A 15,334-nucleotide genomic window follows, 5' to 3' on the forward strand; every position below is an offset into this window, starting at 1 on the left:
ACCAGGAACAGGAAGGATGGTCGCTTGGAGGCTGGTTCTGGGACACTTTAAAGAACTGGGGATGGAGACTGTTCACGTTTTTGCTAATACCAATCATGATACTATGTGGGTGTTGTTTAGGTTTTCAATGTTTACCATCTTTATGTGCACTCATTTCCAACTGTATGTGCCCGAAGACTTTGAACTTTAAACCTGAGCACATGAGTCCCCTATACGAGGTAGAGGTGCGTGGTCTCATGGGGATCGATCCGAACTGACAAGCTGGCGAGACATGTTAAAGGGAGGACTGTGGAATTTTAGTTCGTGTATTGAACATCATCTACGCCATCTTGCAGACCCACGTACGAGCATACACGACAGCCATTATAGGTACCATGGTCTCCCTGTTCACGATCGCCCGTCAGCACACTTCCCTGACCATGCAAGCCTTCCCCAGCGCACCCTGGCTGCCCCCGCACTCGCATGAACAAGTCATGAACCCTCCCCTCCCATGACTCTGTCCCAGAGAATCGCACCCCGCGCCTGACCAACACCTCCTTCCCGTCCATGAATACCCCTCCTTTGATGACCCCTTCCTCTGAGCCTGAACGTCAACATTGACTGCTGGTCATCCTTTAGCCCGAGGATACAGTTTATTGCCCATTACTGCATGCGCTCGCCTCTCCTGAAAGAGGCCACTATTGATCATGACATCCCCACCCCCGGAGATTTGATCAGGCGCACACATTCAAAAGAGATCGGCAGAACACTCAGCTGCGTGATAGCCCCCTCCCAATCATATGAGGGGAAAGGGTCTCTACTGTTGTCATGTGTTGGAATGGGCTGGAACTGGGGGGTGTCGGGGATATCGTTCTGATGTCATTCTCATGCTCTACAATGTCCCTGTTGTAATAAAGGACGTTCACATGTCTTAAACCAGTGTATAAAAGACCAGGTCTCAGAGAGGTTGAGAGAGCACCTCGAGACGATACCTTGTTGTCCGATCTGACGTGTTCTACTCTGACGGAATAAAACTTGTTTCCTGTCTTCCAGTCTCCAGCGCTTGCCTCTTTATTGAATAACTTCGTATGGTATTAGAGGCGTTTTCACGCCGGGCAAATTTAACTTAGGAAGCAACTACTGAAATCGCCTGACCATTGTAAATTGATCTTTATCAACGATACCCGTCTGGAATCAGGTCAGGGAGCAGCGTGAGGAGGAGCGACCGTGTCTGAGGAGTCAGGACGGTCACAGAGGATAAGCGGAAGAGCGGAGCCTGACGATCTGTGGGAGGGAGGAGCAGCTGGGAGGCGGGAGGCGGGGTGGAGAGCCGGGGAGGGAAGGCAAAACAACAACAATCAAACCAAAATGGCAGTCAGCCAAAAGCGATGCAGGGTTGGGGCACATTAATTGTAAAACGCTATGATAATGACACAATCAGGTACAAAGTGAAATAAAGGCAGCACAAATTACAAGAGCGTTGCAGCGCGCTATGGGCGACTCGCGCTACGGTGATATGCTAATGAGTATAATTCAACAGGTATTGAGGCGATATGTGGCGATCTGGCGCACGAGGCTAATTAATAAATATTATATGCGTCTACAATGCAGGCAGTGGACTTGCAGTAACGATACCCGTCTGGAATCAGGTCAGGGAGCAGCGTGAGGAGGAGCGACCGTGTCTGAGGAGTCAGGACGGTCACTCAACAGATCTGCTTACTGATTGAATTCCTGGAAGGTGTTCTACTGTCAGGTGTATGTTTTGAGGAATGGCCCATCTCCAAATGTTCTGCGCGCGCTGGGACAGTTGTAGAGAGTGCCCCCACCCCCCGTTTTTGTATATAATACATGGCTGTCATGTTGTCCGTCCGGATTAGGACAGCTTTGTTTTGTACTTGCACTTGAAACGTTTTGAGTGCTAGGAAGATTGCTAGCAGCTCTAGATGGTTGATATGGAACATTTTTTGTTGGTTGTTCCATTGGCCTTGTGTGGTATATTGTAAGAGATGGGCTCCCCATCCTGTGAGGGATGCGGATGTTGTGAGCACTATCTGTTGTACAGGCTCTAGGAACGGCCGTCCTCTTGTCAAGTTTTTGGTGTTCCACCATTACAGAGAGCGATATGTGCGGTCGTCTACCAACACCAGGTCTGTGAGCTGACCTTGAGCCTGATTCCACTATCGTACTAGGCATTCCTGTAACGGACGTATTTGCAGTCTTGCATGTGGGACTATGAAGATGCAAGATGCCATCATGCCTATAAGTCTCATGAACACTCTGGCTTGGAGAGACTGCTGGTGTTGAAAAATGGAGACTAAGGTCTGAATGCTCGGTATCCTGGCTGGAGTGGGATACGCTAGAGCTGTAGATGTGTTTATGGTAGCTCCTAGATACTGATGAACGTGCGAAGGCTCTAGGTGTGACTTGGTGTAGTTTATGGTAAACCCTAAGTCGTGCAGTGTTTGAATTGTTTGCTTTGTGTGTTGGACACATGGACTGAATGATTTTGCTTTTATGAGCCAATCGTCTAGGTAAGGGAAGACATGTATCTGTTGTCTTCTGAGATGTGCTGCTACTACTGCTAAGCACTTTGTGAACACTCGTGGTGCTGTTGTGACCCCGAATGGAAGGACTTTGAATTGATAGTGCTGTCCTTGTATGACAAATCTTAAATACTTCCTGTGAGCAGGATGTATGGGAATGTGAAAGTAGGCGTCCTTTAGGTCTAGTGTTGAAAGAAAATCGCCCTGTTGTAGTAGTGGGAGTACTTGTTGCAGAGTGATCATGTGAAAATCATCTGATTGTATGTAATGGTTGAGGGGCCTGAGGTCAAGAATTGGCCGTAGTGTCCCGTCCTTCTTGGGCATTAGATAGTACAGGGAGTACACTCCTGTTCCCTGTTCTTCTAAAGGAACTAATTGAATAGCATCCTTTTGTAGAAGTGCTAGAACTTCCTGTTGAAGCAGAGTCAAATGGTCTGTAGACATTGGACGCTGCCTGGGTGGTATATTTGGGGGGGGTTGCTGTGAGTTCTAGGCAGTAGCCATGTTGGATAATTTGTCTCACCCACCTGTCTGTTTTGATGGAATTCCAGACAGGTAGGAACTGTGATAATCTGCCCCCCACAGGAGTGGAATGCTGTAGGGGAGGCAGGGGGAAGTCACTGTTTGGGAGTGGAAGAGGAGCGGTTGTTGTTGCTACCTCTACCTCTTCCCTTATTATTATTGCCTCTGTATCCTCCTCTAAAGTAGCCTTTGTTGGAGGAGGTCTGTGTGTGCGTCTTGAAAGATGATGTGGTATCTGCGCCGGTTTGCTTAGAGCCTCCTCTATAAAAGGAGGGGCGAAAAGAACTTCTAGTCTGTGCGGATTGTAATGCACCCATAGACTTAGCTGTGTCCGTGTCTTTTTTCATCTTTTCCAGTGTAGTGTCTACTTCCGGCCCGAACAATTGGTTTTGATTGAAGGGCTGGTTCAAGATGGTAGTCTGAACCTCCGTCTTAAACCCTGAAATGCGTAACCACGCATGTCGTCTGAGTATAACACCAATATTGACTGCTCTGGATGCTGTGTCAGCTACATCTAGTGCACATTTAATTGAGGCATTAGATATTAATTTGCCTTCTTGTATGAGCTCTGTTGCCTTATCTTTGTATTGATCTGGGAGGTGCTCTAGCAGTTTTTAGGGATTGGACTCCTCCCCAGTGAAACTGGGAGGAGTTTCGAGAACTAATGTTAAAGGAGAAAAAAAAGAAGTATCTCCTAGGGCCTTGGTGAGAGGAATTCCACACATTCCTTAGCGTTTTCTGTCATCTGGTCAGTGATTCGTCTTCCTTGTGTTTTCGTTTTAATAGGCTTGAAGTGATAGGGTAAATGTAGTTTTGTTCCGCCATTTTGGGCATATTTCGTTCGTGCTCGCGCAAAGAAGTACATAAATTATAATTAGGAGCTGTCAGGGTGCCTCCGTTAGTGAATCCAGATGGCCGGGCACGTTCACAAATCTGCAGCGCTCAGCGCGCAGCTTCCTTGTTTTTTTTTTGGGAGCGGGCTTTTTTTTGCTTTCAGTGCAGCACCAGCACATGGATCTGTCATGCGGTTTCTTAGCTCACGCTGCTGTCGGTCCCCAGGATGCCGTATGGGGAGGATTGCAGCAACGGGTTTCTTGGTTTCTACCTTGCTATGTCTGCGGTGCACTGTCCATGCTCTTCTCTCGCAGCTGCATTAGACACTTTAGGTCACGGACTTAGCGTCTCGTTTTGAGAAGCATCTTCAACGCTGTACCGCTTATTCCTGCCCACCCCCCCGGCTTAGCTGGCTGCTGCAGCCGCCGACGCCTAGCCGAGGTAAATATGCCGATGTTTCTGTAGCATCTACCCCTTAGAGAACCCAGGAAGGCCGGAACTCGGGCTCTGCACTGCAGAGCCTCTCCCTCCGGTGACCGGCTTGTTTTCATTCCACTTGATTCAAATACGCCTGGGAAGTGCCGGCTGGGTTTAGTGTGCGCATGCGTACTGACTTCCAAAGGACAGCTTCAATCCATGGATCGCCTATTGTAAGGCAGGTTGGTGGATATTCAGGTGGCAACATCGCTCTTCCTGGTGCGTTTCCTGGATTTCGATAGGTTTTATATTACGCAGTTCTTTCTAAAAGAACCAGCAAGTCTTCTATGACGAAAGGCTCCATAATAACCGGCAATGTGAGTTCCGTTCATAGGTTTACATTGGACGTATTTGATAACACATGACGAATCATAACAAGTTCAGGATTTCCCGATTACCGTCTCTTAGTTGGCGCTTGCGCAGGGTCCCATCTTTTCAGGGGCCCTGATAGATCCGACCCTGTTCTGCAATCTTGCCCTGACGACCTTGTAATCCTTAAACAGATAGTTTTCCGTTGATGCACTTTTAATGTGGGCGATGTGTGAGAGTCTATTACAGACAAATGTTTTTCATCCAACATACATAAAAAGTCTTTTGGATCCCCAAAACACCTCACATATGAGAAGTCAGAGGGTGTCACAGAGAATATTTTCAGTAATATGTGTGAGCTCCTGCTGTCTTAAAATATTGAAAACGTACCTCACTATCCATGAATATTAAATAAAAACGCCGTTAGAATTTGGACAATTGTGCCTTTGCACTGTCTGTGATAAGGCCATGAAAGAGCTGGAATTGGGTCCTATATTATTAGTTGTTCCGAATACCCCCGAATAATACTTTGAGCCCCCAACACCCATAACATGTTCCTGTTCCCATGTAGGCCCCCACTGTGAACAGTGCAGCTCTCTTTACGTCTGTCTGAAAACAAGTTCATACAGTTTATACCGGATTATCCAGAAGCAGAGTTATAATTTGTTCTGATTTAAGATTAAATCTGTTCCCTCAAAACTGCCTTTTGAATAGACATCTGGTGACATGGCTCTGCAGAGCCCTGGCTACAATGGTGCATAGCCCACTAGTAGTCCTGCGGGGCAGATGGGAGAGATTGCTGTAGTGAGTGCAGAGTGAGTGCAAGTGCAGAGTGAGTGCAGAGTGTGAGTGAGTGTAGAGTGTGAGTGAGTGCAGAGAGTGAGTGCAGTGTGAGTGAGTGCAGAATGAGTGAGTGCGTGCAGAGTGAGTGATTGCAGAGTCAGTGCAGAGCGAGTAGAAGTGCAGAGTGAGTGCAGAGTGTGAGTGAGTGCAGTGTGAGTGAGTGCAGAGTGTGAGTGAGTGCAGAGTGTGAGTGAGTGCAGAGTGAGTGCAGAGTGAGTGCAGAGCGAGTGTGAGTGCAGAGCGAGTGTGAGTGCAGATGCAGAGTGAGTGTAGAGTGAGTGCAGGTGCAGAGTGAGTGCAGAGTGACTGCGAGGGTATTGAGTGTGACTGCAGAGTGACAGTGACTGCAGAGTGACAGTGACTGCAGTGTGGGAGTGTGCAGGGTGAACAGTGTGAGTGTGCAGGGTGAACAGTGTGTGAGTGTGCAGGTTGAACAGTGTGAGTGTGCAGGGTGGTGAGTGTGCAGGGTGAGCAGTGTGTGAGTGTGTAGGGGCAGTGTGTAAGTGTGCAGGATACGAACACTCAAACTAAGTCCACCACACACACATATATAAGACCACACACACACACCACACTCTCACCACCACACACTCACCACCATTCACCACCACACACACACAACCACACACCACCAGCCGTCAGTGCACGCTTTCACCAGGCACAAACACCAACAGCCATCAGTGCACGCTTTCACCGGGCACAAACACCACCAGGCGTCAGTGCAGGCTTCCACCAGGCACACAACACCAAACATCAGTGCACGCTTTCACCAAACACACACACACACACCACCAGCCATCAGTGCACACTTTCACCAGGCACACAAACACCAGCCGTCAGTGCACGCTTTTACTAGGCGCACTCACCACCAGCCATCAGTGCACGCTTTCACCAGGCACACACACCACCAGCCATCTGTACACACGTTTACCAGGCACACACACCACCAGCCGTCAGTGCACGCTTCCACCAGGCACACACACCTCCAGCCAGCAGTGCACGCTTCCACCAAGCACACACACCACCATCCATCAGTGAACAATTTCTACAGGCACACACACCAACAGCCATCAGTGCACACATCAATTGTTAACGCATCCACAATAAACTATTGTAGCAATCGCAGTATGGTGCACTTCACTTTTAAACAAATTCATCTAAAGCGCAGCATGCCACCATTGATACAATTCCAATCCAACCCACATATTTCTACTACACACCACATGCATACACTCCATAACACATGGATAAAAGACATTGCCATTTACAATGCCATTACCTCTAACTCAAATAAATCCGAGACCTATTGCATTTCTAATGCTTGTTCTAATTGGTCGTAGTGAGCCCTGCCATAGTGTGAGAGCAGGGCTTGTGTATTTGCTATGCGCCATATATTTGTAGCCTGCGCAGCAATCTGTTTCCCTGACACATCAATAACTTTGGATGCCTTGTCAGGTGGGGGGGCGTGTCACCAGAAGACTGGGAATTAGCCCTTTTCCTTGCATTGGACACTACTAAAGAGTCTAGTGGCAGATGTCCCTTAATATAGACTGGATCAGATGGTGCTGGTCTATATTTCTTTTCTATTCTTGGATTTAACACCCTACAACGTACCGGGTTTTTAAATACTTCTGGAGCATGTTTAATGACTCCTTTGATCATGGGTAGTATTTGCGTAGACCTTTGTGACTGCTGAAATGTATCAAGTAAAAAATCCTCATCAATAGCATCAGAGTGCATTGAAACCCCGTGGTAGAGGGCAGCTCTATTTAAGAGATGATTAAACCCAATACTATCTTCTGGAGGGGACGGTTTTGTTGGGTAGGATTGAGGATCAGGAATGTCGGGCACATTGTGTGGTGGGAAGTCATATAAATCATCCTCTCTAGGATATGTATCTGCATTGACATCCTCATCTACAGGGTATGCATTTGGCTCGGTTATGTCATTCCCTCCACCTAGATCATACTCCTCATCAGTGTGGTGTGATGATGCAGGCGATTGAACAGGAGAAACTGCAGGTAAATGTAAGGAGGGATAGGAGAGGAAGAAGGTGAAGGAGAGGAAGGGTGCATTGGAGAAGTTGCACAATCTTTCTTTTTGGCAGGAACCACAGGTAGAAGTGGTGTGTCTGCTGGTCTCTTCTTGTAAGGAATAGCTTCCACATTTCCAGTTTTTGGGTTGATATGGACTCTCTTGTTTAGGATCTGGTCTAAACAGTTCTTCTTCCTCTGCAACCTTCTTCGGCGTCGATTTTTTTGATGCCGATAGGGGTTGTTTTGCGTTTTTTGCTGTAGGAGTTGTTACAGAGTCCCGTGGCAAATTTTTCAGTGCCGAATGTGGTTTTGGCTTGGTAGGCTTGTTAGAGCGTTTAGGTGTCTCTGAATCAGGCCTTGGAGTCTTTGGTACCGATGTTGGAGTTTTTGGAATAGAGACAGGTCTCGTTGGCCTCAAGGCTTCGGACGCTGGCTTTCCAATCTCTATTTTTGGAACCGGAAGGTTTTGGATCCGGAGCTTTTTGGGGGTCCGGTACAGTTTTCGGCTTCGGCACCGGTGCATCTTTTGGTTTGGGTGCCGAAGGATCTTTGTCTTTGGGCACCGAAGGGAGGTTTGGCTTCGGTGTCAAAGAATCCTTCGGTGTTGAAGGATGTGTATGCTTCGGTGCCGATGGAAGAGGTGGAATTGGCACGTGTGGTTTTGTCGGTGCCGAGGCACCGGAAGGCATTGTTGTTTTCTTCGGAGCCCGAAGGCGGGGCGTTTGAGGGAATATTTCAGTCTCCGGAGTGCCGACCGTTGCCTTTGGCTTGGGTAGTGTCTGTTGTGCAGGGGCACGAGTACTCGCGGGTTGACGAGATGGGATCGAGTCATCTGAGTCCTCTGCCTCTGATATGATCTGGAGATCAGGCGAGTCTTCCTTCGGCGGTGAGTGGAGCCTCGTCTTCGGAGATGTCCTCGCCCTCGGAGATGTCTTCTTCGACTTTCTCCTCGAAGATGGCCTCCGGTGCTGGGGCCGTTCTCCTCATCTCGTGTCGACGTGCCCTCCGATCCAGAATGGTCTTCTTCGATCGGAAGGATGCACAAGCTGTGCAGGTCGACTCGTCGTGTTCCGGCGATAGACAGAGGTTGCAGACCTCGTGATGGTCGCCATGAGGGAATTTTGCTCGACATACCGGGCATCTCTTGAATGGAGTTCTGTCCATGAGGCGTAGGCCGTACGGCGCCGATAGGCTCAACGGCCCGCGTCGACGCACCGGAATGTAGCTGGTGATGTCGAAAAGTCTATTCGATGTCGAAAATGTTTTTATAAAGTTTTTACGCTTCGAAGTTGCTAAAAAAGTCTTTTCTAGCAGGTGTGGAAAACTTTTATCCAAACCCAGTGGCAGAAAAGACCAATCGGAGGATGGAGTCGATGACCATGCGCAGTAATATCCAAGGGAGGAGTCACCTATCTCGTGACTACAAAGACTTCTTTCAAGAAGACAACAACCTGCAATCATCCGAGCCCAACACCAGGTGGCGATCTATTGCAAAAGTGTACGATCTGCAGCTCATATGCCTCGAACACATTTTAAAGCTTTTTTTTATTCAAACTTACCTGAGCCTTCAACAAGGTTTTGTTACAGCTTTAGGTGCTCTAGTTTTAGATACTAATAGAATAAGAAAAGATTATTTACTATTAAAGACAGAGGAGCCCCAACACCCTTAAGGGTGAGTCCCCACTGTTTTTATTGGCCCTGATTTTCAAATGTTTGAAGCTAAGTGGTGCAAAATCAGTGCCAGGGGAAGTAAGCTAAAGCCAGGGGATGCAGCTGCATTCCCTATATGAAATCCATGCTTGCAACTGGCTTTAGAATCTTAAGACTACACCTGGGGGATCAATCATAGTAATGATGTTAGAACAGACACCTGCACAATCAAAAGCTTTGTTTACAATAATTTCTAAAAATGTCTAACCTTTGGTTTAGAGAACTCTTGCCTCCAAGTTAAGTTATCATTTTCTTTAAAGATAGGTTTTGAAAATCACCATAAGAGCTACTCTCAGTAAAGATCAGAGGCAAAATACAAACCTATAATTCGTACAGTAGTCTATAGTCTATTCATGTCCCCAACATAAGCTACTAACTGTATACCTCGATTACCCCCTCCCATACTCTACTGATCTCACATGTCTGCAGGTTTGACAGTACTAAAAGAAATGATATACAAGCACTGGCAAAACCAATTGTTATTGGTAATGGAGAGTGGTGGAATGTGGGTGGGTCGGATGGATGCTATATCGGCACCTGAGAGAGCAAGAATACACAAATATCCCAATAAAGCACTACAGGTTCTTTGAATGTACGCAGTGGAAGGAAAAAGGTGATCCAATGAAGAGGAGGGTAAAAAAAGATATGCAGAAGGGAAGCAACAGCACATGAAGAAGCAAGACAGCTATTGACTAAATAAGCAAATGAAGTTCCCAAGAAATCAAACCTATGCGATGGACCAAAATATAAATGTTAAATATAAATGTTTATATTTTAAAGTACTGAAGACAACCGGGTTCAACAACAGACCTAAAAGCCTGCTTGGAACCTTACAGATGCATTAGGTTTCCTACATAATTTGCACTTTTAACATTGTAATAAAATCTGAACAATAAGCCATTGGCTAACCTGCACCAGCTGCTCCGTGTGTTGATGAAGTTCTTCTAAGATGGGCAGTGTCTGCTCTGGCAGACAGTGTTCCAGAATCCTCTGGATTACTCGGCAACCATAGGGGTGCGTTGATAATGCGAACACCTGGAAAAAGGCACAAGTGTTTTTTTGTACTCTACAGTAACAGAAAACATATACCCCAGTTGGGAAAGACAGGCTAACTAGGTTGGAGCGAACAATGACTAAACTTTTAAACTACGTTCTTTTTGATATCACAAATTTAAAATGGCACTTGCATTTTATTGACCAACCATTGCTAGTGATCTTACAGCATCAAATGTAAGGCAGAATAGAACATGTACATGTTTGTGGTTCATTACTGAGCTTTGCAAGTATAACCATAAGTTACAAAGATTTCAGGGCGTGGCTTGACCACCGGCATGCATGGACGCGTGAGCTGAGAGCTCCGCGCCTGCCTCGTGAATTATCCTGTTTATAACTGCTGCTCTGGTGGTGCCTGCGGCTCGGGGGGCCCCTGGGGCCGTGCAGATCCCCGTGAGCTATCCGGATCCAGGGGGTGCAGGCTATTGACGACGCTGGCGCTGGGATCCCTGTCGGATCCATCGGAGGGCGCCGGCCATCTTGGCGGGGCCTGCGCCGGAACTAGCATCCCCGGCCTCAGGTGATTACTGAGCCGCCATAGGCAGAGAGTGGGCCGCACGTGGCCGCGTTTGGCACAGAGGCGCTTGGACACTGCTGCCGCTGCGCTGTGGAGGGGTCGCAGCGGACTGGACTGAGGCGCGGGCTGTGGGGGCCGTCCAGCGGGGGGCCCTCGGCTGCGGAGGAGTACCGGGAGCTGGTGGAGCCGCGAGGAGGCCGGCGTGGCGTACTGGGCAGCTGCGGAGGTACAGGACCCTCGGACGCTAGCGGGAGTGGCAGGACTGGAGGGACGCAACTGCCCTCGGTGGAAGGACGCGGCTGCAATAGCAGTGAGGACTCCCCCCTGCCCTGTGACTTTGGCGGCCACTGGGGGAAAGGGATTCGGGACCCCCACAGCTGGTGGAGTGGCTGACGGGGGAGCCGTGGTGAGCGGGCCGGGTGGTGGCGCGTTGGCGGAGCGCTCCCCTCCCCCACCCCATCTCAATCCTCGAGTGAGCTTCTGTGCTGGTCGGGACTGCAGCCAGAGTTTCAGGGGGCAAGCGGACTTTGCTTTCACCCGGGGGCAGCGATTAGAGGCCCTTGCGGCTGGCAGAGTGGCCGGGGGTAGACCAGTGGAGCTAGGCGGTGGGGCGAAGGTGGAGCCGCCCCCGCCCCCCCCCCCTTTATCTTGAGGGCGCCCGGGAGTGACGGCAGTTCAGGAGGGCGACGACGTCGGAGAGCCAGGGTGTGCTGTGGAGAACGCAGATTCGACCCCCCCGTGGCGCCTGTTGTTGGGAAGCTGGAGAGACGGCGCGAGTGGTGGCCTGTGGTGCCAGGGGTTGGTGTGGCGAAGAGGAGGTGACGACGGGCTGTATGACTGGGATCATGGCCCGACTGGACTTCCCTGACCCCTCTTGGTGAGTGGCCCCCTGCACGGCCCGCTTGTGATTGTAGCTATCCTGCGACGGAGTGCTCTGCACCGCTGGTGCCGGGCTGACGTGAAGTGGTGCCAGCATATTGCCAGTTCCGACGCCCAAGCCGCGAGGAACTGCTGCTGTGAACGCCCGGTTGACGGCCATCCTAGACAGTTGTTGGGATCTCCACTATGGGGAAACCGCGGAAAACTGGGACGGTGCCCTCTGACCCCGGCGAGGGACTCCCGGAGAGTCAGGATCGAGACCCATCTGGGGCATCGGCGGCAGGGCTGCAGCAGCAGCAGTTGGATCAAATATTGCAGGCCATTTCGGACACGAGGGACGCACTACGTAATGATATAGCGCAGGTGTCCACGGGTTTGGGATTATTACGAGCGGACCATGGCAAATTGATGGATTGCGTCAAGACCACGGAACTCACCTGGGGGTGCCGGCCCAGAAGGCGACTGACGCGGCTATGGGAGACTTGTTGCGAAGAGTGCAGCAATTGGAAAGGAGCAGAGGATGCCGAAGGGCGCAACCGGCGCAACAACATACGGGTGGTGGGCCTGCCCGAAAAAGTCGAAGGAGACCGTATGATTACCTATTTGGAAGCATGGCTGCGAAATGTGGTGGCTCCGGAGGGCTTGTCACAGTTCTATACCTTGGAGCAAGCTCATCGGGTGCCGGCGCGCCCGCCAGCTCTTGGCCGACCCCCTCGCCCTGTGGTGGCTCGTCTATTGCACTTCAAAGATAGGGACGCCATCCTGCAGAAGGCGCGGGTAGAGGGCCCCTATCGGGTGGACAATGCCTCTGTCTCCATTTATCCTGATTACTCTTATGAGGTACTACGCAGTCGTTCTTGATTCCTGGCGGTCAAGAAGGCCCCCCGCAATGAGGGTATACAGTATTCTTTCCTGTTCCCAGCCCGCCTGAAAGTGATGGTCGATGGCAAAACGTCCTTCTATAGCACGCCGGATGAAGCATGGCACTGGATAGAGACGTACCGAGCTGGGACAGATGGTTCTAGGGGGATGGAGAAAACACCAAAAAACCCAACCGAGGTCCCGTAGAGGCCGTCGGCTCAGGAAGCAAGCGGCGGATGGCCGGACGCCGTCAATGTCGCAGACGGACTTGGAGCGACGGATGGCCCTCCAGGCGGTCTCCATCATATCCAGAGTGACTGCCGCTGCTTCATTGGCGGACTCAGGTTCTCAGCGGGGGTTCGATGAGTTGGTATCGGAGGGCTCGGAGGACGGCTCCGGGAACGTGCCTCATGTCACTCCGGGAACTGCTGATGGTCTCCTGGACGAGTGAACACATCTGGTTCTGATGGACATGTAGTAAGAGGGTGTAATCCTGGTCGCTGCATGGGGTGGGGGGAGGTGCAGCCATGGCCCTGAAAACGATGGCAGAGGGTTTGATCCACTATGTCATTGTCTAGAGAGTAGGGAGCGGGGGTTGCTTGGTCGGGGGGCTCCTCTGGAGCGGGGCGACACTGGAGGGGATTTCACCCTTGAGGCTGAGCGCGGACGGAAGGGCAGTGAGATCATTGTCCGGCTTGTCCAAGTGTAGGGCCACCCCCTCGACCTCACGCTAGTTGTGAGACTCTGGTAGCTACCAGAGAGTTCCCGTTATTTGGGAGTGGGTTTGGATGGGTAAATACAGTTTAGAACCTGTTCTGGGGAGGGGAGGGATGGGGGTTTGTTGGGGAAGTTTTGGGTTTCAGAGAACTGTCAGTGTGCCTGCTAAGCTTGGAAGGAGATTGTTCTTTTGTGTACTCCGATATGGGGACCCGACTTGAGTTGAAATGTATCACCTGAAATGTGCGGGGGCTGAACTCCATGACGAAACGTTACAAGGTGCATGCCTATTTAGTGCGTAGGGGGATCCAGGTGGCCTTTTTGCAGGAAACCCACATTGATCAGGGTGAGGGGCGGGCACTACAACGTAGATGGAGGGGCCAACTGTTTTACACCACCTACTCTGCATATGCGAGGGGAACTTTAGTTTGGGTGAGGTCCGGTGTTCCCTTCCAACCTTTAACTACAGTGGTGGACCCAGAGGGGAGGTTTGTGGCAGTACAGGGACGGCTAGATGGAAGAGATGTGGCACTGTGTAGTGTGTATGCCCCAAATTTCGACCAGTCCGCTTTCTTCTCTCGATTGTCTGGGAAGCTGGCGTCGTTCCTGATGGGCACGGTGTTTTTGAGGGGCAATTTTAATTTAATCACTGACAGACTTAGGTCGGTCCCATCCTCCGTTAGCGCAATCTGCGGTTCACCGACTGGCGAAGGTACGCCGCGAGTGGCAGAGTGCCTGGGGTTTAGTCGATGCCTGGCGGACACACCATCCAGCGGCTAGAGATTATTCGTTTTATTCAGTACCGCATGATTTCCACGTGCGACTCGACAGTATCTTGTGCTCTCCCGGAGCTGACTTGTCATAGTGAGTATTTGGCGAAGACAATCTCTGATCACAACCCTGGTTTGATAGGGGTACGATGGTCCAGGCAGCAACAGGCGGTTCGCACATGGCGCTTGAACCCTGTGACACTGGAGGACCCGGTTTTTAGTGCTGAGGTCCGGGATGGCGTCGCGCATTACTTCGCGGAGAACTCTGGATCGGCATCGAGTAGGGCCCACGAATGGGATGCTTTTAAAGCGGTGGTGCGCGGAGTGTGCATCTCGTCCACAGCGGGGGCCCGCAAAACGTTAATGCGGGACATAGGACGGGAGGAGGCTCTTCTGAGTCAGGCTGAGGATAGCCACACGAGTACGGGAGGGCAGGAAGCTGTTCTTGCGGCGCGTGAAAAAGTGGCTGCTCAGGTTGAAAGGCTACGATGCTTTGATTACAGGGAGTACTCGGTACGGGCCCACGCAGAGAGAGACAGCGTGGGATCCCTGCTGGCGTGGCTGGCTAATCCAGCACCACGGGGTACTCCGATTTTATCACTGACCACGGTCGATGGGAACCTAGTGCACTCGCAGAAGGAGATTAATGCGCAGTTTCTGGTTTACTACACATCTCTCTACCGAAGCACGATGCATGGGCTGCCAGACGGCGTCAATGACTTTTTCTCGGCAGCGCAGCTCCCACGGTTGGATACTACACAAGGGGACAAACTGGGAGAGGCAATATCATTGGGAGAGATCCGTACAGCGATCAAGCATATGGCTAAGCAGAAGACACCGGGGGCGGATGGCCTCCCGGTAGAGTTTTACGCGGCATATGTGGACCTCCTCGCACCGCACTTGCATTTAGTGTACAGCGAGGCCTGGGAAGTGGGTAGGCTACCCTCGACCGCCAGGGAGGAGATTATAGTGCCACTGTTGAAGCGAGGTGGGGATCCCTGCTCCCGGTCGGCATACCAGCCGCTTTCAATGCTCACAGTGGATTACAAAATCCTGAGTAGGATTCTTGCGTCGCGTCTGTTGGAACACATGTGCACTCTGGTACACCCGGATCAAGCGGGTTTCATTCCCACCAGGAACACGGCGAAGTGTATACATCGATTGATTAGGGTTATGGGGGATGAACACGACAGAGTGCCGGGTGCGGTGGTATTATCGGCTGACATTGAGAAGGCCTTTGACAGTGTAGAATGGCCGTATCTGTTTCAAGTGCTGCGGGTATTT

The 15,334-nt window shown here is 50.7% G+C and overlaps 1 protein-coding gene across 12 annotated transcripts in view; it reads right to left on the minus strand.

Moving 5' to 3' along the window:
* The window catches only part of PUM1 (pumilio RNA binding family member 1), a 993,892-nt gene that overhangs the window by 117,966 nt on the left and 860,592 nt on the right, over nucleotides 1–15,334 (minus strand). For all 12 annotated transcript variants that reach the window (XM_078681891.1, XM_078681883.1, XM_078681895.1 and 9 more), the window contains one exon: nucleotides 10,163–10,288. In XM_078681891.1, the coding sequence (XP_078538017.1) occupies nucleotides 10,163–10,288 (126 nt within the window). The remainder of the gene's footprint in view (nucleotides 1–10,162; nucleotides 10,289–15,334) is intronic.

Source organism: Lissotriton helveticus, chromosome 3_1, assembly GCF_964261635.1.
Source record: "Lissotriton helveticus chromosome 3_1, aLisHel1.1, whole genome shotgun sequence".
In the NCBI taxonomy this organism is placed as follows: Eukaryota; Metazoa; Chordata; class Amphibia; order Caudata; family Salamandridae; genus Lissotriton; species Lissotriton helveticus.